Below are 25244 nucleotides of genomic sequence, written 5' to 3' on the forward strand. Positions count from 1 at the left end.
AGTTTAAAGTTAACTGGCTGACAAAACAACATTAACTTTATTTAGATAGATGCACAGTGCGATAAAGTAGACAAAAGTAATGACAGACGAGTTTTTCTGTTCTGAAACCAGAGGAAATCATTTTTAAATAAAAGTGTGAAGTGTGTCACTTCCCGTGTTTTGAAATCGACATTGCTCAACATGATAATAGTTTTATAACTCCATGACCGGAGTTGGAATTTCATACTTTATCCTTTTCAGGTACCAGTATTGTATGATGTAAATGTCCTTAGGTACATGACAATAAAGCATACATTACCATTTATTAAATCAACGCAAACATTTATTCATTTTATGTTTAAACATAAAACGATTTCTGTTAAGTAATATGTTTTCCATCTATTGTTTCACTGAAACAAAATAGAAAATCAAGCACTGTTGTTCTGGCTATATTAGTCAGCGACTAGGTACTGTGTCGGTCTTAGTCCCAGTTTCAGCTTTGTACTGACAGGTTTGTCTTCAGATCTCACATAATGTGATGCCACTGAGGTTCTGCTGTGTACTATTGGCCCACACTTATTGACACAGAAAGGAGTTAGGCCTGATCCAAGACCAAGTTGGGTCCAGTGTAGGTCAGTATCCCTCATCAGCCCAGGTGATCTCGTATTTAGGGTAGCGCACCTTCAGTTTCTCTGTGGAAACAGCGTGATTTGCTTTTCCGAAGCCCTGCAAAGAACAAGCAGGCAATTGAGATGATAACTTGGCTGCTAGGAAATAACAACACTTAAGAGATGCAATATCAGTCTTACAATATTAGAAAATGTATCAAAATGTTGGTATATAATATGTGGATGAATTGTTATGGTCACAAATGTACTAGAAGACCCAATCAATGGGTGTACATGAGTTCCACTGAAATAACTTATTTTGCATTCTCTTACCATGGAGTAGCCATAGACGTGGATCTTCTTTGACTGGCAGTCATGCTTAATCCTTCCTCCTCCAATACATTCACAGTCTAGGTGCCCTCCTTTCTCAAGCTCCTCTGCTACCTTGTCATAGATATCCGCTGCAGTGACAAAAACACAAGATCAGTACTGTACTCAAAGTTTAAGAACAAGGCTCTTGAAAATACTCTCAAAATACAACATATTTCAAAAGCACTGTGACGTGCATAGAAAACTAGTCAAATGGTGTAATTATTTTGCTGTACAGTGGAGGCAAACCAATACTGACCGACTGCTCTGGCATTTTTCAGTGACAAAGGCCCCACCTACTGGCTCGTAAGCATCAGTACAGCATGAGTAGCTACTAGGCTATGTAGAATTGGACAGTAACATGGACATGAATCATACAGCAGTTAGCTAGCTAGCCAACTCTGAAAGAGAAAAACATGACAATATTGGACCTCTTACCATGATATTCGGCCCAGGCATATCCACGTACAATATCTACGCTCGAGTCGTCGCCGTCTTCTTTACTGTGTACTCGAATGAGAACGTATTTGAACACACCAGTCGGGTCGATTTCTGCCTCTGGAATGTTCGCAATAAGAGCAGCAGCCTTCGTTTGAGTACACATTTTTTTCACAAAAATACTTTCACGAAATGGAACGTAGAGTTCTATCTCGCACAGCTGATAATTCTTCAATTTAAAATAGTAGATAATTCTTTCTGTGATGATCAATGTGGACAGTTATGGTAAATGATCTGTAACACACTTCCGGAAATAAAAGGGGGGATGGTATGATGGTACTTGTAGTTTTAGTCAGTTGTAGTCAATATGACGTATGAAACGCATGAATACTAACATATCTTCTGCAAAGGCCACTCCATGTACAAAACATAGTTGATTTTTTGTTATCACAATACAAAATACAGAATTAGTATAAAGCACAAACAAATTATACTTAAATGTTGGGTAACATGTGAGAGTGATGTTGAACATTAATTATAGCCTACAATGCATACTTGTACAAAAAAAAAACTGTTTGTTAAAGTATACATAAAAAAAAGGATATATAAAATGTGTTGACAGCCGGGGAGAACTCACTTGTTATATCTCAAGGTAAAGATGATCAACACTTTCTACAACATTATATCTTCTTCATGATACAGTTATCTACGCACTCTTGGGTCCAGGATTGTACCACCAGCACCCTTACAAAGAGTTTGCCATCTTTCCTCCAAACAAAGTGAAAGCAGGTGTCAATGGAAGTCCCTTATGATGATTAGCTGGCAGTGTCACTGCTTCCTTTCTTCTTCCTGCGGCAGGCTTGGAGGGAAACATACATCAGGGCGGTGGCGGGGAGAAGGACGAAGAGGAAGAGCAGGGCAGCCCATGCTCCGGGTTTCAGGGCCTTCCTCAGGCCCACACTCTCCCCCGGCAGCAGACTGCTCAGACTGAGCATGTAGCCCAGGGCCCAGCCCACAGAGGCATCCCCTGCCTGGTGACACCACAAACACACACCTCAGTCAGCTTGGGTACACTCAGAGCATTCTGATACGCACTTGGTGCACTAATTAAGGACATTCAGAGGTTAAAGCTTCAATGGAGAGGCTGCAGCCTCAAAAACGATGCATGACAAAGACTGATATCATAGAGTTTCTAAACCCAGAGACGCAACATTGTGAGATTTCTGGGAACTCTTGCGAAACAGACCAAGCAGACCAGGTCGGGGTCTGGTGTTTGAGAAGTCAATGAGAGAAGTGAAAATGTCTTCCTTAAATTAAAATTTTCTCAAAATCTATAGGCACTACCTAGATTCAAGCCAATGTTTAACCTTTTTTTTAACTAGGCAAGTCAGTTAAGAACAAATTCTTATTTACAATGACAGCCTAGGAACTGTCGGTTAACTGCCTTGTTCAGGGCCTGAACGACAGATATTTACCTTGTCAGCTCAGGGATTCGATCTAGCAACCTTTCGGTTACTGTCCCAACGCTCTAACCACAAGGCTACCTGCTGTCCCTAAGTGGCTACCTGCCGCCCCGTCTTAAGTGGTTGAATATTTTATTACCCCAACCTTGTGAAAGTGACAAACTGACACGTTTTCATTTTCGTCAAAAACAACTTTATATCGAAGGAGTGCCTTTGATTTGATGGCCTGCACATGCACAGTTTGGTGGGAGACAACCGTTAGACCTGTTCCTATGCATGAGCTTAGCTAGACAACATCGCCTACAAGTGTGATCGGGCATTTCTATTGGAGAAGCAGTTTCTGCCTATCTTCATACTGTAATGTCTTTGCTGATATGACTTTGTGTAATGTCAAGGATTATGCTGATATCTGGAGTAAAAGAAGGAGATAGAGAAAAAAAAACATTCTCAACAAGCAAGCTCACCTTTTTCTGGAAGGAAATGTGGGGAAATGAGATCTCATCAAAGCCATAGCCTCTCGTGAAGAGCACCTTGGTGAATACAGAGGCAGCACAGAAGTCCTGCAGACGAGGCTCCTGATCTGGGGCCAGCACCAACATCTGAAACAGGATGTAAACATGGGGATGACATAGTTCTGAAATACATACAAAACCATCATCCATTAAGACACATGCAAACAGAGACACTTTCTCTCACATGCATGGATGCTCTCTTCCCTTCACACACAAATGTTCTCGCTCGCGCGCACACACACAGAGACAGACAGACAGACAGACAGACAGACAGACAGACAGACAGACAGACAGAGAGAGAAACAGAAACACACAAGGCTGCTAACCTCATTGATGCTCATGTTACAGATAGAATGGGCTGCCTCTTCTAGTTGGGCAGGGGTGGTGACAGGGATTCCTGTAGTAGTCTGTAGGAACTGGTGAATGTAGAAGAAGGCAGAGAACGCCTGATGGACAAATGGACAGAGAGAGAGAAAAAAGGATGAGTTATGATTAGGGTCGGAGCTGGAGTTAGGGTTACGGCTGGAGCTAGGGTTAGGGTAAGGGTTAAGGTTGGTGCTGGAGCTAGGGTTGGGGTTAAGGTTGGTGCTGGAGATAGGGTTGGGGTTAAAGTTGGTGCTGCAAATAGGGTTGGGGTTAAAGTTGGTGCTGGAGATAGGGTTGGGGTTAAGGTTAGAGCTGGAGATAGGGTTGGGGTTAAAGTTGGTGCTGGAGCAAGGGTCGGGCCGGAGCTAGGATTAGAGCTAGGGTTAGGTTTGTGGTAGAGGCTAGGATTAGGGTTAAACCGGGATGTGGGCATGAAGCTATGGTTGGGGTAAAGGTTAGGTTTGTGGTTGAAGCTAGGATTAAGGTTGAACCCAGATGTGGACATGAAGCTAAGGTTAGGGTTGATTTAACCACAGTAAACTGTCTCTCACCATGAAGCTGCCACTGACATTGGGCTGGAACACCTTGTCAAATGAGCACTGGGAGAAGGGGCAGCTGTGGAAGGAGAAGATCTCAGTAATGTTGCCCAGGCAGTGATCATAATTGCCAGTGCCCTTCACAGACAGGGCTGCCTGGGGATTGTAGCTGTAGCTGGGTGTCTGGGCCACCGTGCAGGGAGAGTCAAACAATGTCCCCAGCTTCATGGTGACGCTGTAGCCTGCAGGGAAGCACGGATGGGCCACTGTCCCTGTGTGATCCTGAGCCTGAGAGAGAGAGGGTGAGGGATTGAGTGAGTGAGTGTGAGAAATTATTACAGTAACTTGACACATCAAGTAGAGAGCAAGTTACAGGTATGGAGTACTATGGTACTGAGTGCCAATATCTATTGTTGAAATTGTACTGGGATGACTTTCAAATACACACAGTGAATTAAATCTCTGGTAGAAAACAATTATATAAAACAGTGATATGTTAGTGGGTGGGTTTCCAATGATTAATAACAAAGTTTCTTTATTTCAATGGTCCTGATTTACACTATGATAGTATCTTGTAACAGGAACCAAGAGCTTTTCCTGAAAATGTGACATGACTGGGAAAGACTTTGGGCCCTTGCTGTACTGTATAAGGTTGTTGTTTTATTGTTGTGGCCAAACAGAATGTTTCCTACCGTCACCAGGTGAGCCAGTAGGCGTTTGAGGACCTGGTCTCGTCCGTAGCACAGGAAGCTGTGTGTGTACAGGGAGTAGTCATGGCCATACAGACGTAGTTTCATCCTGTCCCTCTCGTCTTCCACCTCATCCTTGGTCACAAAGGTGATCTGGGTCGACGCCCCACCAAAGTCCAGCGCCCCCACCGTCTGTCTGCCCGGGCTCAGCCAACGACCCACAAAGCCATACTACAGTGGGCACACAGGGACAAACAAAGTAACAGGAGAGGTGTGTGGGTAGTTTGTCTCCACAGGCAGATGCAGTAATCTATGTACAGTGTCTTCGGAAAGTATTCAGACCCCTTGATTTTTTCCACATTTTGTGAGGTTACAGCCTTATTATAAAATGTATTAAATCGTTTTTTTCTCTATACTTTGCTCCGTTCATCTTTGCCTCGATCCTGACTAGTCTCCCAGTCCCTGCTGCTGAAAAACATCCCCACAGCATGATGCTGCTACCATCATGCTTCACCGTAGGGATGGTACCAGTTTTTCTCCAGACGTGACGCTTGGCATTCAGGCCAAAGAGTTCAATCTTGGTTTCATCAGATCAGAGAATATTGTTTCTCATGGTCTGAGAGTCTTTAGGTGCCTTTTGGCAAACTCCAAGTTGGCTGTCATGTGCCTCTTACTGAGGAGTAGCTTCTGTCTGACCCCACTTCTGTCTGACCATAAACGCCTGATTAGTGGAGTGCTCTATTACGATTTCTTTAACAAATCTTATCTTTATCTTATCTTAAACAAAATATATTAACATTTCTTTAACACCTTTTCGGTTACTACATGATTCCATATATGTTATTTCATAGTTTTGATATCTTCACTATTATTCTACAATGTACAAAATAAACTTTAAAAAAAAAAACTTGAATGTGCGTCCAAACTTTTGACTGTACATTTTCAAAGGATGCCTACAAAAGCTTAGAATGAAACTAACACAGGATACTTACGTTTTTAAGTGCTTATGGTTGCGTGCAAAGAAATTAATAAGACAGGGATCGATTACAACCACCATAGATAGCAATGCTAATGCAAAATCTTTATATTCAAAACAACCGTATACACTCTAGGGGTTCCCAAACTGTTTTGACCCCTCCATGTAAAAAAAAACAAGGGTGATGTAATCAACGGCCAATGTTTTTTTTAAATTGACAATCTGTTACAAATGACAATCTGTTACAAATCAGTCTGACAGTACTTCCATATAAAGGAAGGACTGAAATGCATCAGAAATGTATTTGGAAATTCAGAAGATCATTAGTCAATAATTTAATCTTCTGTGTAGAAAAGAACATAGTCACTAATCAGGTTTCCATCCAACCTTTTTAAGCCAGTAAAGTACATGTTGGATAAAAAATGTAATGACAGGCTTGATGGAGAAAAAACTATTTGTTGGTAAATTTTCTATATGTGGACAAAACAAAATACGCTAGACAAGGTGGGATCTTTTTGTCGGTAATATTAATTGTGCAAGAAATGTCGGTGACAACTCTTTTATGGGCAAATATTGATTTAATAACCATCATATCGAAGTAAATTTGGAGTCAGGCGATGACATGTTGTGTGGTCCTCCGACAACAACTCGTCAGGAAAGCATGCAGTTTACTTGCCTACAGATTTAATAAATTATCATGAACTTCACAGGGTGGTGAAAGTGCAAGGTGATGATGCTCCTTTCCAAAAAATATTGAGGGTCTTATTCTGGTGACATGCTCATCAATGCTAGGCTGCCGTTATCACTACGTCATCACCCCCAACCTTTTATAACCAAAAAGTCAATTTGCTGGAAAAACATCTCTGGTGAGAAAATGCACATATTGTTTTCATGCAGATCTTTGAATATTCACATGAAAATCTGTCGCCAATTGGATGGAAACCCAGCTAATGATTGTTATTTTTCCCCCAGTCTGATTTAGTGCCTGGTCTTGTCCACTCAGTTCTAATGAGTCCTGCGTGGCTTGTGGGTATTCCTGAGATTGATCTTTTAGTGAAGGGGTGCAATTGTTGTTGTTGCTTAAACCATTCAAAAGATAAACATTTGTAGGAAGAAAACAGAAACCGCTCAGTTTATTACAACCGCATCTAGCGGCTACCAGAGGTTACTGATTTAACCCTGGTTATATTAACCGAGAGCAATGTTTATACATTTTTATTTGAGTGTTTCTCGTTACCCCATTTTCTAATCAGGTGAAAGGTGAAAGCTGGACCATGGTACCTTGATGAAGTTCTCCAAGAGATAGTTGACAGTGACCCAGCCGTATGCTCCCTCCTCCTGGCCACTTAAGATGGCCGACCCCTGGTAGTTAAATGGATAGGACTGGATTTTATGACCCACTTCCTGTAAAACCTGGGCTGACTGGATAGGGCTGGAGATACTGTTGACAAAGTGAAATGTACTACTTCAGATATAGTAGATTCAGGATCAACATGGGGAATGGAATGAAAAACATTACTCAGCATGACAACAATACCCTATCTACCAGACAAATGCAACATTTCTCAAGCTTGTTGTGGACTCATTTCCTATTAGATATCTCAGAACCACAACGACTCACATTTTACCCTGATAACACAAAGATGCAGAAATGTCCATATTTGCATGGGTTAGAAACTCTTATTGTGCCATTTGTGTGTATGTTTTTCTTTGACCTAAATTCTGTTAACATTGCATGTGTCTGAAACAGGTGTGAACAAGAGCATGAAACATGTCTATGTGTACGTCTGCATGGGTATGGGGGTCTTAGTATAACTTAGTGTGAACATGTGTCTTTAAAACAGACTGTAGGAATATGACCATGTGTCTGAAACAGGTGTGATCGTGTTTCTAGGAGCTTGGCAGCTCCTGGGGGCCTGTTCTTGCCTGTCTGCCCTGGAGCGGGAAATCCTTACCAGTGGTGGAAAAAGTACCCAATTGTGATACACAAGTAAAAGTATAGATACCTTAATAGAAAGTTATTCAAGTAAAAGTTAGTCACCCAGTAAAATACTACTTGAGTAAAATTATTTGGTTCTAAATATACTTAAGTATCAAAAGTAAATGTAATTTCTAAAATATACATTAGTATCAAAGTATAAATAACTTCAAATTCCTTATATTAAGCAAAGCAGACGGTATAAGGGCACAAGGCAAGAACCAAATGCAGACACAGGAGGAAGATGGTTGAGCTCCTGTCAGCATGGTGTATTGGAGGCAAAGTCAAGTGCAGGAGAGCAGATTATAATGAACAGGCACACTTTTATTAGAGTTCCAAAAAACGAGAGCACTACATGAATCAAACGCGCTCAAAAACCGGAACATAAAAGTAGAGCGCGTAAACTAACACCACCGAACAAGAAAACAATTACACACAAAACATGATGGGAAACAGAGGGTTAAATACAAGTAGCTTAATTGGGGAAATGAAAACCAGGTGTGTATGGAAACAAGACAAGACAAATGGATATACGGAAAATGGAGCGGCGAGGGCTAGAAAGCCGGTGACGTCGATCGCCGAACGTCGCCCGAACAAGGAGAGGGGCCAACTTCGGCAGAAGTCGTGACAGCTCCGATATTTATTATGCCAAAAGGGGTAGGCAAAAAGCAGGTCGGGTACAGGTGAGTTCATAAACCAGGTCAGAGTCCTAATGGTACAAGACGATAGGCAGGCTCGAGGTCAGGCAGGCTCGAGGTCAGGCAGGCTCGAGGTCAGGCAGGCAGGCTCAGAGTCAGGACAGGCAAGGGTCAAAACCACAAAAACGCTGGTTGACTTGACAAACAAGATGAACTGGCACAGAGAGACAGGAAACACAGGGATAAATAAACCGGGGAAAATAAGCGACACCTGGAGGGGGTGGAGACAAGCGAAACAGATCAGGGTCTGACAGTACCCCCACCCTCTAGGGGCGCCACCTGGCGTCCTACCTGGGCGCATACCTGGTTGATCCAGGATGTCTCTAGCGGGAACCCAGCACCTCTCCTCCGGGCCGCAACCTTCCCAGTCAACCAGGTACTGGAAACCCCTGCCCCGTAGTCGAACACCCAGGAGGCGTTTTACCGTGTATGCCGGATGGCCATCAATGACACGGGGAGGAGGGGTGGTGACAAAGTCCAGAGATATATGAGACCATGGACGATGAGGAACCGGTAGTGGCTGCAGGAGGCCAGCCGTGGGGTCTTGTTCTGAGCGGTGACGAAGGCAGAAACGTCAGGAACCATTGTGGGCCACCAGAAACATAGTCGGAGGAAGGCTAGGGTTCGACGGGAACCTGGATGACAGGTCAGTCTGGAGGAATGAGCCCATTCCAGGATTGGACTGAGTTTGGGACAAACAACCGGTCAGCAAGGTCCCCTTCAGGTCAGGCTGGGAACGTTATGCCTTGCGAACCAGGGTTTCAATACCCCAACCCACTAAAGCCGCAAGGCATGGTTTTGGAGACCAAGGGTCTGGCAGAGGAACTGTATAGGCGGGAGAGGGCATCAGGATTCACATTGTTTTGGACCCTGGGCGGTAGGAAATGGTGAAGTTGAATCTTGTAAATAACAAAGCCCACCACCTGCCTGGAGTTAAGGCGCTTGGCTGAATGGAGATATTCCACATTTTTATGGTCGGTCAAAACCAAAAATGGCTGTTCTGCTCCTTCCAGCCTGTGCCTCCACTCTTCCAGCGCCATCTTGACTGCCAGAAGTTCTCGGTTGCCTACGTCATAGTTCCTTTCTGCTGGATTGTAACGATTGGACAGGAAGGCACAGGGATGGTCCTGGGCAGATCGCTGGGACACGATGGCCCCCACTCCAACATCAGAAGCATCAACCTACCACAAATTTACGAGACGGATCCGGATGGATAAGGATGGGTGCTGTGGTGAACTGATGCTTCAGGTGCACAATGGCTCTGTCAAGAGCTGGAGACCATGTGAACGGTACTTTGGGAGAGGTGAGTGCAGAGAGGGAGGCCGCCAGGGTGCTGTAGCCCCGAATGAAACGGCAGTAGAAGTTAGCGAACCCTAGGAAACGTTGTAACTGCACCCTGGACGTAGATTGAGGTCACCCTACCACTGCTTTCACCTTTTCAGGATCTATTTGGACATTTCCATCAGCGATGACATATCCCAGAAAGGAGAATGTAGAGCGGTGGAACTCACACTTCTTGGCTTTCACAAACAACTGGTTCTCCAGGAGCCTCCGGCTCGATACTCATATTGTCTCCACCCCCTCCAGGTGTCACTTATGTTCCCCAGTGTATTTATCCCTGTGTTTCCTGTCTCTCTGTGCCAGTTCGTCTTGTATGTTTCCAAGTCAACCAGCGGTTTTCCCGTTCTCCTGCTTTTTGCATTCTCCTTTTTCTAGTCCTCCTGGTTTTGATCCTTGCCCGTTTCTGGACTTGCCTGTTTCTGGACCTGCCTACCTGACCATTCTGCCTGCCTTGACCACGAGCCTTTCTGCCACTTTGTTCCTCCTGGACTCTGATCTGGTTCTGACCTTTTAGCCTGTCCACGACCATTCTCTTGTCTACCACTTTGGAATAATAGACATTGTAAGACTCTGCCTCCTGTGTCTGCATCTGGGTCTCACCTTGTGCCTTGATACAGCCACATGCTTGTGCACTCACACTCATTAACACACTATAACTCACTTGAGGAGCCTCATGCCAGCGGTGGCTCCGAGGTAGACAGGTGTGAGGTGGTGCCTGGCTCTGGGGATATCTTGCATGGCCTGGTCCAGACAAACTTGGAGGCTTCTCCCTGCTGCTCCCTGCTGTCCCACGTAGCTAGAGATTCCTCCACCTGCATGGCGGGAACATGATACATTACTGTATCTAATATGTAATATAGTCAGACCACACATTATCACAATTTCACTAATTCCATCCACTTATTTGGTGGTCTAGTCATCTGAGTTTATGAAAATAACTCCTCTCCCTAGACAAACCTGTAGAAGTATATTTTTAACTATATTTCATTTAACATTAACATTGATCAAATCGACTACTAATAGAAAACGATGGTAGGGAGACATGCACACATGCAGAGCTACTGTACATAAAAAGAGAGCACTTGGAGATTATTGAGTCTTACTACCTGGAAAGTGTTGTCTACATGAACATCAGGAAAGCTGGTGTATTTGCAAATACTTCACATTAAGGAAAGCAGCCAACAACTGTGATCTATATGAACACGCAAGTCATGTATGCAGGACAGGACTGGAAAAGCACACAGCACACTGAGTCACTGCAGAACTACTGACAAATCCATCATTGCTAGGCATCCATGTTTTTCTGCTTCTTTATGTCTAGCCTTGTGTGATGAGTTAGCCGAAAGGCCCGCACACAGCACACAATGGGAACTGTTCTTTGCCAACTGGAGTGCCAAAAAACTTCCACACCATTTAACTAAAACAATGTTTCTTTCCTACTCAGAGTACCCAACAAAAGTAGAATTGAGATTTTAGGGTTTAAGGCTTTGGGTAACACACAATTTTACTATAATTTTGTATCTGCCTGCAATTTACAATTTTTAAAAATGTAAATCTGTACTTTCTGGTGATTACTTCAAATAATTGGTTACTAACAAATGGTAATATTGCTTGTTTTAATAAGTTTAAAGTAATGTATATGTAAACACTAGGTAAATAGCAGACAAACACCTGGAAGAATCCTTCTATTGGGACACTCTTACCCTTTGGATGGCATTCACTGTGCTGAGTGACCACACCCGTGCCGTTCTGCTTGTCTGCTGGCCACTTGTAGATGTACATAGCTGTGTGGGAGGAGCCTGCGTCCAAGACTATCCCATACTGGGGAGAGGGTTGGAGAGAACAGAGGAGAGGGAGGTTAAAGACAGAGGGAAAAATATTGACAAAAATTGCTGATTCAGAATAATGTCAAAGGAAAGACAACCTAATTGGGTCTACTCTACTCCAAACAATAAAAGGCTACAAATGTTCAGGTGTTTGAAATCCATCTACGCAAAGACATTTAATAGGGATAGAGGCATCTGGAAGACATTTAACTTGATTGACTATAAACCTCTTCTTTCAAATGGTGGCCTCTGGCTTTCATGACATGTGTATATATTTTTGCAGCAAGAATGTTGGTTGAATGTTTACTTCAAGATAAGATAGATGGAAAGTTGTGGAGCAAGTGAGAGAGGATGAGAACAACCCATGTTTTCAGATCATGAACTGTTTGTAGTGTGTAAACTCCAATCCTGATTGTGCTATGAATCATCAACTCTAAACACCCACTTTTGGACAACAAAATTACATTTGAATTGCTCTGTTTTTCTGACAAGGCTGTTGAAACTTGTTTAATTCGCTGACTGTGTTTGGCAAGTTATTGTTGCCTTTCTCATTTGAACAATTACACACAATTCACCATGTTTAGAGTTGACGATTCATAGCACAATCAGGATTGGAGTTTACACACTCCAAACAGCTCCTTCATGATCTGCAAACATGGGTTGTTCTCAGACCAGACAAACATGGGTTGCTTTCAGACCAGAAGCCTCCTGTTTTTGTGACAGCGTGCACACACACACACACTACCTGTAACGTTCGTCTTGTGGTGAATGAACGGACCAAGGCGCAGCGGGTGATGAATACATACTGATTTATTAAATGAAAGACGAAACACTAAACACTAACACTAGAACAAACTACAAAACAATAAACGAAGGCAACAGACCTGAAACAAACAAACTTACATATAGACGAAGAACACACGAACAGGAACAGACTACCTAAAACGAACAAACAAACGAAACAGTCCCATGTGGTATACACAGACACAGGAACAATCACCCACAAACAAACAGTGAGAACAACCTACCTTAATATGGTTCTCAATCAGAGGAAACGTCAAACACCTGCCTCTAATTGAGAACCATACCAGGCAACACATTAACCCAACATAGAAAACACATAACATAGACTACCCACCCCAACTAACGCCCTGACCAACTAAACGCATACAAAACAACAGAAAACAGGTCAGGAACGTGACAGAACCCCCCCCCCCCCCCCCCCCTCAAGGTGCGAACTCCGGGCGCACCCCTAAAACTCAAGGGGAGGGTCTGGGTGGGCATCTGTCCGCGGTGGACGAGGACACCACTCCACCACTGTCTTTGTGCCAATCCTTAGCGTCCCTTGAGTGGCGACCCTCGCCCCCGACCATGGTCCAGGAACCTTCACCAACTCCCCTCCTAAAAAGAGGAGACAACTCAGGACAGAGAGGTAGCTCAGGACAGAGAGGTAGCTCAGGATAGAGAGATCGCTCCGGACAGAGAGGTAGCTTAGGACAGAGGGACAACTCTGGACTACTGGCAGCTCCGGACTGAGTGGCAGCTCTGGACTGAGTGGCAGCTCTGGACTGAGTGGCAGCTCCGGACTGAGTGGCAGCTCATGACTGGAGGGCAGCTCATGACTGGAGGGCAGCTCATGACTGGAGGGCAGCTCATGACTGGAGGGCAGCTCATGACTGTGGGGCAGCTCAGGACTGTAGGGCGGCTCATGACTGTAGGGCGGCTCATGACTGGAGGGCGGCTCATGACTGGAGGGCGGCTCATGACTGGAGGGCGGCTTATGACTGTAGGGCGGCTCTGGCAGCTCCTGACTGGCTGGCGGCTCTGGCAGCTCCTAACTGGCTGGCGGCTCTGGCAACTCCTGACTGGCTGGCGGCTCTGGCAGCTCCTGACTGGCTGGCGGCTCTGGCAGCTCCTGACTGGCTGGCGGCTCTGGCAGCTCCTGACTGGCTGGCGGCTCTGGCAGCTCCTGACTGGCTGGCGGCTCTGGCAGCTCCTGACTGGCTGGCGGCTCTGGCAGCTCCTGACTGGCTGGCGGCTCTGGCAGCTCCTGACTGGCTGGCGGCTCTGGCGGCTCCTGTCTGACGGACGGCTCTATTGGCTCGGGACAGACGGGCGTCTCTAATGGCTCGTGGCAGACGGCGTTGGGCAGACGAGCAGTGCAGGCGCCGTTGGGCAGACGGGCAGTTCAGGCGCCGTTGGGCAGACGGGCAGTTCAGGCGCCGTTGGGCAGACGGCAGACTCTGGCCGGCTGAGACGCACTGTAGGCCTGGTGCGTGGTGCCGGAACTGGAGGTACCGGGCTAAAGACACGCACCTTCAGGCTAGTGCGGGGAACAACAGGGCACACTGGACTCTCAAGGCGTACTATAGGCCTGGTGCGTGGTACCGGCACTGGTGGTACCGGGCTGAGGGCACGCACATCAGGGCAAGTACGGGGAGAAGGAACAGTGCGTACAGGGCTCTGGAGACGCACAGGAGGCTTGATGCGTGGTGCCGGAACTGAAGGCACTGGGCTGGATACACGCACCACAGGGAGAGTGCGTGGAGGAGGAACAGGGCTCTGGAGACGCACTGGAAGCCTGGTGCGTGGTGTAGGCACTGGTGGTACTGAGCTGGGGCGGGAAGGTGGCGCCGGATATACCGGACCGTGCAGGCGTACTGGCTCCCTTGAGCACTGAGCCTGCCCAACCTTACCTGGTTGAATACCAGCCCGTCCAGTGCGGGGAGGTGGAATAACCCGCACTGGGCTGTGTTGGCGAACCGGGGACACCATGCGTAAGGCTGGTGCCATGTACACCGGCCCGAGGAGACGTACTGGAGGCCAGATATGTAGAGCCGGCTTCATGGCACTTGGCTCAATGCTCAATCTAGCCCGGCTAGTGCGGGGAGGTGGAATAACCCGCACCGGGCTATGAACACGTACAGGAGACACCATGCGCTCTACTGCGTAACACGGTGTCTGCCCGTACTCTCGCTTTCCACGGTAAGCCCGGGAAGTTGGCGCAGGTCTCCTACCTGACTTCGCCACAATCCCCTTTATTTTTGGGTGAGCCTCTCGGGCTTCCAGCCGCTCTGCCTTGCTAGCGCCTCATAATGCCGCCTCTGCGCTTTAGATGCCTCCAGCTCCGCTTTGGGGCGGCGACACTCCTCTGGCTCTGCCCAGGGTCTTTCTCCGTCCAGAATCTCCTCCCATGTCCATTCCTCCTTGACCCACTGCTGCTGTCGCTGCTGCCCGTTAACCCGCTGCTTGATCCGGGTTTGGTGGGTGATTCTGTAACGTTCGTCTTGTGGTGAATGAACGGACCAAGGCGCAGCGGGTGATGAATACATACTGATTTATTAAATGAAAGACAAAACATTAATGAACACTAGAACAAATTACAAAACAATAAACGAAGGCAACAGACCTGAAACAAACGAACTTACATATAGACGAAGAACGCACGAACAGGAACAGACTACCTGTCACGTTCCTGACCTATTTCTGTTAGTTTGTTGTATGTGTTAGTTGGTCAGGACGTGAGTTTGGGTGGGCATTCTATGTTTTCTGTTTCTATGTTGGTTTAAGGGTTGCCTGGTATGGCTCTTAATTAGAGGCAGGTGTTTGGCGTTCCTCTAATTGAAAGTCATATTTAGGTAGGTTGTTTCACAGTGTTCGTTGTGGGTGGTTGTCTCCTGTGTCAGTGTTTGTCGCACCATACGGGACTGTTCGGTTTGTTTTTGTACATCGTCATTTTGTGTAGTCTATTTTCCCTGTTCGTGCGTTCTTCGTGTTTAAAGTTCGTCGTCCAGGTCTGTCTACTCCGTTTGTTGTTTTGTTAGTTATAGTGAAGTTCGTGTTTTTTCGTCTTGTCTTTAAATAAATTATGTGTTCACAACCCGCTGCGCCTTGGTCCCATCACTACTCCTCCTTTTCGGTTGAAGAGGAGGAGGACTACCGTTACAGAACCACCCACCAATCCAGAATCAAGCAGCGGTGTAATCGGAGGAAGGGACAGCGCAAGAAGGAGGAATGGACTTGGGACGATGTTTTGGATGGTAAAGGGTGCTACACATGGGAGGAGATCCTGGCTGGAAGGGATCGCCTCCCATGGGAACAGCTGGAGGCACTGAGGAGAGCAGAGGCAACCGGAGAAGGGAACCGGCGTTGTGAGGGGACTCGTCTAGCACGGAAGCCCGAAAAGCCCGTGAGTACCACCCAAATATTTCTTGGGGGGGGGGGCTAAGAGGTAGTGGGCCAAGGGCAGGTAGGAGACCTGCGCCCACTTCCCAGGCTAACCGTGGAGAGCGGGAGTACGGGCAGACACCGTGTTACGTAGTAGAGCGCATGGTGTCTCCTGTACGTGTGCATAGCCCAGTGCGGGTTATTCCACCTCCCCACACTGGTAGGGCTAGATTGAGCATTGAGCCAAGTGCCATGAAGCCGGCTCTACATATCTGGCCACCAGTACGTCTCCTTGGGCCGGCTTACATGGCACTAGCTTTACGCATGGTGTCCCCGGTTCGCCTACATAGCCCGGTGCGGGTTATTCCACCTCTCCGCACTGGGAGGGCGACGGGGAGCATTCAACCAGGTAAGGTTGCGCAGGCTCGGTGCTCAAGGGAGCCAGTACGCTTGCACGGTCCGGTATTTCCGGCACTACCTCCCCGCCCCAGCCCAGTACCACCAGTGCCTACACCACGCACCAGGCTTCCAGTGCGTTTCCAGAGCCCTGTTCCTCCTCCACGCACTCTCTCTATGGTGCGTGTCTCCAGTCCGGTGCCTCCAGTTCCGGCACCACGCACTAAGCCACCTGTGCATCTCCAGAGCCCTGTACACACTGTTCCTTCTCCCCGTACTCGTCCTGATGTACGTGCACTCAGCCCGGTGCCACCAGTGCCGGTACCACGCACCAGGCATATAGTACGCTTTGAGAGTCCAGTGTGCCCTGTCCCTGCTCCCCGCATTAGGCTTGAAGTGCGTGTCTCCAGTCCGGTGCCTCCAGTTCCGGCACCACGCACCAGGCCTACAGTGCGTCTCAGCCGGCCAGAGTCTGCCGTCTGCCCAACGGCGCCTGAACTGTCCGTCTGCCAAGCGCCGCATGAACTGCCCGTCTGCCATGAGCCTACAGAGCCTTCCGCCAGACAGGAGCAGCCAAAGCCTTCCGCCAGACAGGATCAGTCTGAGCCACCCGTCTCCACAGCGCCATCTGAGCCATCCGTCTCCGCAGCGCCATCTGAGCCATCCGTCTCCGCAGCGCCATCTGAGCCATCCGTCTCCCCAGCGCCATCTGAGCCATCCGTCTCCCTAGCGCCGTCTGAGCCATCCGTCTGTCCCGAGCCATTAGAGCCGCCCGTCTGTCCCGAGCCGTCAGAGCCGTTAGTCAGTCAGGAGCCGCTAGAGCCATTCGTCAGTCAGGATCTGCCAGAGCCGCCAACCAGACAGGATCTGCCATGGCCGCCAACCAGACAGGATCTGCCATGGCCGCCAACCAGACAGGATCTGCCAGAGCCGCCAACCAGACAGGATCTGCCAGAGCCGCCAACCAGACAGGATCTGCCAGAGCCGCCAACCAGACAGGATCTGCCAGAGCCGCCAACCAGACAGGATCTGCCAGAGCCGTCAGTGAGCCAGAAGCGTCCAGAGCCGTCAGCCAGCCATGAGCGTCCAGAGCCGTCAGCCAGCCATGAGCGTCCAGAGCCGTCAGCCAGCCATGAGCGTCCAGAGCCGTCAGCCAGCCATGAGCGTCCAGAGCCGTCAGCCAGCCATGAGCGTCCAGAGCCGTCAGCCAGTCATGAGCTGTCCCTCAGCCCAGAGCGGCTATTTATCCAGAACTGCCCCTCAGTCCAGAGCTGTCTCTCTGTCCGGAGCTGCCTTTCAGTCCGGAGTTGCCCCTCTATCATGAGCTACCTCTCTATCCTGAGCTACCTCTCTATCCTGAGCTATCCCTCTGTCCTGAGCTATCCCTCTATCCCGGTCCTGCCCCTTGTCTCGATGTTACCCAAAGGATTAAGTGGGTGTAATATGAGGGTGGTCATTTGTAGGGGGAGATGTAAGCTGGGATTGACTATGGTGGGGTGGGAACCTCGCGAGGTTACACCATTACACTACCTAAAACGAACGAACAAACGAAACAGTCGCATGTGGTATACACAGACACAGGAACAATCACGCACAAACAAACAGTGAGAACAACCTACCTTAATATGGTTCTCAATCAGAGGAAACGTCAAACACCTGCCTCTAATTGAGAACCATACCAGGCAACACATTAACCCAACATAGAAAACACATAACATAGACTACCCACCCCAACTCACGCCCTGACCAACTAAACACATACAAAACAACAGAAAACAGGTCAGGAACGTGACACTACCCATTGACTAGAATAATTTAACTTAATCTACATTCTTTCCACTTCAATCCCCCCTTCAATCGACCTTTCCCGTCTCTGTATGTTTTGCCTCATGCTAAATGTGCATGTGTGTTTACATGGTAATATACAGTCATTACCATAATTATTGGCACCCTTGATAAAGCCGAATAAAAAAGACTGTATGAAATAAAACATACAATACTGAGCTACAGTGAGGTCCAAAAGTAGTGACAGATGTGTTGTTTTGGCTCTGTACTCCGGCACTTTAATGTGAGGGTATTTTCATCCATATCGGGTGAACGGTTTAGAAATCACAGCACTTGTTGTACATAGTCCCCCCATTTTAGGGAACAAAAAGTATTTTAACATATTCACTTATATGTGTATTAAAGTAGTCAAACCTTTAGTATTTGGTCCCATATTCCTAGCACCCAATGATTACATCAAGCTTGTGACTCCACAAACTTCTTGAATGCATTTGCAGTTTATTTTGGTTGCATTTCAGATTATTTTGTACCAAATAGAAATGAATGATAAATAATGTAGTTCGTCATTTTAGGGTCACTTTTATTGAAAATAAGAATATAATATTTCTAAACACAATTTTTTTGTCATCCAACAAATGTAAACGCCTGGAGTTTGCTAAACGTCGTTGACACTTGGATTGGAACTGTTGCTATGGTCAGATTACATGAAAATAGAGCTCTTTGGCCACACACACCAGTCGTAGGTTTTGCATCAAAAGAAAGATGCATTTGCAGAAAAGAACCCCATACCTACTTTAATAAACATTGGAGACTAAATATAGTTTACATGTTGTCAACAATCTAAGCCAACCCTGTCTGTTTTGCTCCATAGTTGCGCACGTGTCGGTTTTGTTGCTATGTGGCTATTTGGTTCTGTTAAGTATCATGAACTTTGCCCAGTACCAGGACATTTTAGTCAAAAACCTGGTTGCTTCTGCCATGCGGCTGAAACTTGGCTGCAAATGGATCCCCAAGACAATAACGTCAAGCAGACATCAGCATCCACAAAGAAATTGTTAGTTGGCCACAAAATCAACATTTTGCAATGGCCATCTCAGTCTCCAGGCTGTGTTTTAATTAAAGAGGGGGTCCATAAGCACAGACGAAGGATGTCAAGGATCTGGAAAGACTCTACAAGGAGGATTGGTCTAGAAGAATGGTCTAAGATTACTCCCAATGTGTTCTCCAATCACATATATATATTTTTTTTTTAAAGGCTCAGTGCCGTTATCCTCGCAAGGTGAGGTATTGAAAGGTAGTGAAAACAGGGGTACCAATAATTTTAAACCCTATCTTTTTGAGAAAAAAGTATTACTTGTTACTCTAAATCTCTTTCTCTGAGAAATTGTATTAATATAAAATAATATAATTTCCCCATTGTTTTGGTCATACAATATAGCTCAGTATTTGTATTATTTATTTTATAGTCTTTTTTGCACATTTTTATCAAGGGTGCCAATCGTTTTGGACGTAACTGTATATGTCTCTCACAGCATGCATGTGTGAAACTGCAAACAGGAAATAGGATAATACTACAGAAATGAGTAGCATACGGTGTACAGTAAGTAAGTATCCTGGAACGAGCCTTGTGGAAGCTGGAACAGCTCATAGGAGCAGTATCTCCTGTTTCTGTAGATTGAGGCAGCTTGATGTAAGCTTAACAAGTACAGGAGACGAGTCTATTGCATGGCCTTTAACCCCTATCCATCTAAAAAGGTCCAATGCAGTAATTTTTTATCTCAATATCAAATCATTTCTAGGCAACAATTAAGTACCTTACTGTGATTGTTATCAGTGCAGTGAAACACATGCTTTTCCTATGTTTTATATATATTTCCACAGTATGAGATTGGAATAATATTGTGAAATTGTGAAAATCCCCTGTTATTGTAAAAGCTGTTTGAAAAGACAGTCTGAAATTGAAGCCTGTTTTTGTGGGATGGAGTTTTGGCCTTCCATGGTGACACCATGCTCTAAATTATTTATTAGACCAAGAAGCTTTATTTATTTATTTTTTGGACCATTTTAATTGAAAACAATCATAGTAAGGTATTTAACTGTTATCAAGAAATTATTTGATATCGAGTTAAAAACGACTGCATTGGACCTTTAAAATGGTAATAAAATAAAATAAAAATAGCTTAATAGCAAAGAGAAATTTCTCAAGCAAGAATTTAGCTAGGACTGTCTTGGAGTGGTATGAGTGGGAAAGGGAAAATAGAAAATTTGCTGTTATTGTCAGAGAAGTTTGGAAGTCTTTTTTATTGGTCTATTAACTAATTTACAGAAGTCACCATGGAAAGGCCAAAACTCCCTCCCACCAAAACAGGCTAACATTTCAGGCGGTGTTTTCAAACAGCTCTTACACTAAAAGTGCATTATCATAATATTCACAATTTCACAATATTATTCCAACCTCATAGTGTCGACATATATATAAAACACAGGAAATCCCAGTTTTGACTGCACTGGGCCGTTTGCTGTGTTCAAAACAACTGGGAACTCTGAAAAATTATGACGGAGTGATCTTCAGGTCAGAGCTCTAGAAAGAGGCCAGTTTTTTTTCTGAATTCCCAGTTGTTTCAAACGCACAGAAGTCTGAGATTTCCGAGCTCCCAGATGTTTTGAACTCTGAATTTAATACGGAATTCCAAGCATACCCGATCATCGGGTATAACTCTGCTGGGGATTGAATTCCCAACTTCCCAATATCAGGGTGGACACTCTAACCATAAGGCCACTGAGTTTGTCTACACAGCTGACATTAATAACTCAAGTGCGGTGACAATTTATCTGGCATTAAGTATAACTATCTGTATCTACTAAATGGCGAAACAGCTGATTGGCATGGCCTGTATGTTTCACCCGAGGAATACATCTTCCTGTTTCGACCTCCCAATAACCCCCCCAAAAACTCTTCTGCTGAAAACGAGCTCATCCACTGACATGATTGATGGGGCAGAGGGGTGGAAACAGGATGAGACCTTCAAACTTTTTCTAAACAGACTGACTGTTAACAATTTCACCAGCTAACAGGGAGGTGTGGTTGACGGCTTTGGTATGGGAAAATAATAACAGAGAGGCAATAGGGGCTACACAAAGACGACCTGTAGTAATCCCCAGCTGTGATGATATAGGGGACTTCACATTTTTTTATTTCGGTACATGAAAACTTGAGTGAAAAAGTACGTTGTGTGCACTAAGTCATCACTCGCTGATTTTTATCTGCAACATGTCAGTATAGTGGAAACACACCACTGGTGGGAAAATGCGCATATTTTCTTTATGCAGATTTTAGAACATTTGCATGAAAATCTTTCACCAATTGGATGGAAACCTAGCTAATGGGAGGTTAGAGGGAGAGTCTTCCAAAAACAGAACAACATGGATATGCACCAAAAAGAAACATAATGGATATACACCACTGACAAAATATGCACTAGTAGTCATTCCCACGGTTCTAGGTTGTTAACGGACAGAACATCTGCAGGCCAGTCCTCCACAAAGAGCTGCTTCCGTTTTTTTTTGTTTTTTTAAACACAATGTATGGTATTCATACAACTTGAAGGGTATTCATAAGATTTATATGAAAACCAGTAGAGGTTTGATTCATATGCTTTACATAAACAGACTGTCAGTAACACATGTAAGAAGTACTAGTTATCATCTTTTATGGTTCAAGCTGTATTAAACGACTCTTTTCTTTGAGATTTTTGAATTCACCCAAACATACAGGGGTTTGAGCCATTGGCAATGTCTATTCAAGCGAGCGGAGGCTTCTTTCTACATAGCACAAAGACCCAGGCATGCATGAGGGTATGTGACATCACACCAGACCACACCAGACTACACCAGAACCAACACACATACACACCAAGTTGCCCACAATTGTGTTGTTAGTTTACATGCCATCCATGTAAAAAGCATTCTGAAGAAGTCCAGGGGGCTGCTCCTTGAGCAGTGAAGAGAGCGCACGCACGCACGCACGCACACACACACACACACACACACACACACACACACACACACACACACACAGAGAGATACACAGTGAGAGAGACACACACACAGAGAGATACACAGAGAGATACACAGTGAGAGAGACACACACACAGAGAGATACACAGAGACACAGTGAGAGAGACACACACACAGAGATACACAGTGAGAGAGAGACACACACAGAGAGCGAAAGAGAGACACAGTGAGAGAGAGACACACACAGAGAGCGAAAGAGAGACACAGTGAGAGAGAGACACACACAGAGAGCGAAAGAGAGACACACAGTGAGAGAGACACACACACAGAGATACACAGAGACACAGTGAGAGAGACACACACAGAGAGCGAAAGAGAGACACACACACAGAGAGATACACAGAGACACAGTGAGAGAGACACACACACAGAGAGCGAAAGAGAGACACACAGTGAGAGAGACACACACACAGAGATACACAGAGACACAGTGAGAGAGACACACACACAGAGAGCGAAAGAGAGACACACACACAGAGAGATACACAGAGACACAGTGAGAGAGACACACACACAGAGAGCGAAAGAGAGACACACAGTGAGAGAGAGACACACACAGAGAGCGAAAGAGAGACACACAGTGAGAGAGACACACACACAGAGATACACAGAGACACAGTGAGAGAGACACACACAGAGAGCGAAAGAGAGACACACACACAGAGAGATACACAGAGACACAGTGAGAGAGACACACACACAGAGAGCGAAAGAGAGACACACAGTGAGAGAGACACACACACAGAGATACACAGAGACACAGTGAGAGAGACACACACACAGAGAGCGAAAGAGAGAAAGAGGTGTGGGGGAAGGGGGGAGTTCCAAGGACCCTGTCTGCAATGTAATGCAGGTGTCAGGAGAAGCCCCTCGCCAACAATGCCTCATGGACTTGATGCTCTCGAAAACGGTCATTGTCAGCAGGTTGCTTTGGACACCACAATGTAGTGTCACAGATAGAACAATGAGCCAGACATTTCACAGGATGTACAAATGTAAAGCCTTCAGTTGGCATATCCACTCACTACCAAATATGGTGATGAGAGGATGCCCAGTGGCCCGCAGTGGGAGAAGGTGGATTTTGGCCAACATCCTGCTAATTTTCTCATGATGAAACATTTGATCTCCATACAGTTTTCTGTTTTCAAAACTAGACTTTAGCCGTTGCCAAAGTTTCAAAATAATGCGTTGTTTAGAAAGAGTGCAAGGGAAAAGTGAGTTATAGCACAAGCGCACTTCACAGAGTAGGCATTCCCTAACGTAAATCTGCAAATAAATGCTAGAACGCGCCAATAGGATCTCATTAGCTAGTGCTTGGCTCTGCCCAAATCCTCGCCTGTTCTGCCCACTGTGATTCATTTGCTCCCATTGGAAACGACAGGCTCTGGTCTATCTTGCATTAGTTATACAAATCTTTGGTAGTGTCACTAGGTTGTCAGCAGCTCGCACCCATGTTGGAACAGTTCTCCGGGTGAATGATGCTTTCAAGACAGCTGGGAACTAAAAGAAAACGAGGTCAAATCACGACGTCAGTGGTCTTCAGGTCAGAAAGTTGGAGCTCTAGAAAGATACCGGAGTTTCCAATTTGGAATTCCGAGTTGGATGACCGTTCAAATGTATTTTTCCCAGTCGGAGCTCGTTTTGTGGTTCCGAGTTCACAGTTGTCCTGAATGCACTGAAAACAAAAGTCGGAGATTTCTGAGTTCCCAGTTGTTTTGAATGCGGCAGAAAATAAGGCTATGATGACAATGGGACAGGCACATTAATGGCTAAACAGGTTTTATTACCTTTCAGTGACTGTCCTCTCATAACTGGTGTATTGTTTGATAGAAGCTAAGAAAGGTTGGCCATCAACCTTATTCAAGTGTATGGAAAGAGCATTTTAAGCCTATAAACCTAAGATGGTACTGTAGGCTAACTGAATTGCTACACGTTTCTTGTATTATTTTACGTATCAGGTGTATAGACTTACTCAATTGTTGACTGCTTGTCAACATAATTTTCTTATCAACAGTGTTATAGTGGACTTAAACTATGCAATTTATATTATGAATGCGTAGCAGTGTCGCAAGAGGACCGGACACCGCACTGCACTCTCCATTGCACCGTTGGAAATGGGTTCATCTTACATTTCACGACACCGCATAAAAGCTGTGAACACAGAAATAACCCAACGAATCTTACCATACATTCCGGAGGTTCGGTCAAGTCCTTGGTGGGAATAGTTAGAAGGAAAATGGCTACTATTCCAAACAGTACAAGCGCAACTGGGGCGAAAACATAACGGCGTTGCTTGGCCATGTGTTGAAACTGTAGTTATTCTTCTTGCAGATGAAATCTCCAGTGCGATGCCTGGCTTGGCAGTGAAGGCAAAGGAGAAGAGATAACAGCTTGAGTGAGGTAACTTCTCAATGGGTTTGGCTTCATACAACTCACATCATAGCTACATCAATAAATTAATTATATGTAGCCATATCATTTATAAATGCCTCATGAGTTTAGTTCTGTCGTACCCCATCAGAACCCAAAATATAATCTTGTTTTACTCCAATGATTGTTAACAAAGTAAATTACTGAACAACATTTTTAAACCCACATTTTTTCATAATTATTAAAAAAAGATCTGTCAGAAGTATTTTGCTGAGGGGGCACACTGACTGGACCAGGTAAAGCGTAGCCTATCTACTGAATGCCTGACTGGATCAGGAAAAGGTTCTTTCCAAGGTGCATGGAGCAAAGAGATGACTAGCCAGAATGTATTTATTTTATTTAACTAGGCAATTTAGTTAAGAACAAATTATTATTTACAATGATGGCCTACCCCGGGCTAAACCCTAACCTGGACAATGCTGGGCCAATTGTGCGCTGCCCTATGGGACTCCCAATCACGGCCGGTTGTAATAAAGCCTGGAACCGAACTGAGATGCAGTCCCTTAGACCGCTGTGCCACTCGGGAGCCCAAGGCTAGACACTCTAGTGTGTGCATTATCGTCAGTGGAGGAGGAGAGCGAGTGTAGAGTGACAAACACAGCGTTTGATT

The 25244-nt window shown here is 45.6% G+C and overlaps 2 protein-coding genes across 2 annotated transcripts; both read right to left on the reverse strand.

Annotated features, from left to right (window-relative positions):
* Nucleotides 1-288: 288 nt before the first annotated feature.
* LOC129818499 (14 kDa phosphohistidine phosphatase-like) lies at nucleotides 289-1716 on the reverse strand. Its single transcript, XM_055874445.1, has 3 exons — nucleotides 1395-1716; nucleotides 921-1048; nucleotides 289-705 (listed from the first exon to the last, which is right to left on the reverse strand). Exons 1-3 carry the CDS (start codon nucleotides 1558-1560, stop codon nucleotides 613-615), a joined length of 387 nt encoding a protein of 128 aa, XP_055730420.1. The 5' UTR covers nucleotides 1561-1716; the 3' UTR covers nucleotides 289-612.
* Nucleotides 1717-1725: 9 nt separating this feature from the next.
* Nucleotides 1726-24632, reverse strand: LOC129818497 (ectonucleoside triphosphate diphosphohydrolase 2-like). The gene is made up of 9 exons (XM_055874440.1): nucleotides 24389-24632; nucleotides 11657-11774; nucleotides 10615-10765; nucleotides 7218-7377; nucleotides 4964-5191; nucleotides 4287-4559; nucleotides 3696-3815; nucleotides 3322-3456; nucleotides 1726-2425 (listed from the first exon to the last, which is right to left on the reverse strand). Exons 1-9 carry the CDS (start codon nucleotides 24503-24505, stop codon nucleotides 2210-2212), a joined length of 1518 nt encoding a protein of 505 aa, XP_055730415.1. The 5' UTR covers nucleotides 24506-24632; the 3' UTR covers nucleotides 1726-2209.
* Between the last annotated feature and the right edge of the window lie 612 nt (nucleotides 24633-25244).

The sequence above is a fragment of the Salvelinus fontinalis genome, chromosome 21 (genome assembly GCF_029448725.1).
Source record: "Salvelinus fontinalis isolate EN_2023a chromosome 21, ASM2944872v1, whole genome shotgun sequence".
NCBI lineage: Eukaryota > Metazoa > Chordata > Actinopteri > Salmoniformes > Salmonidae > Salvelinus > Salvelinus fontinalis.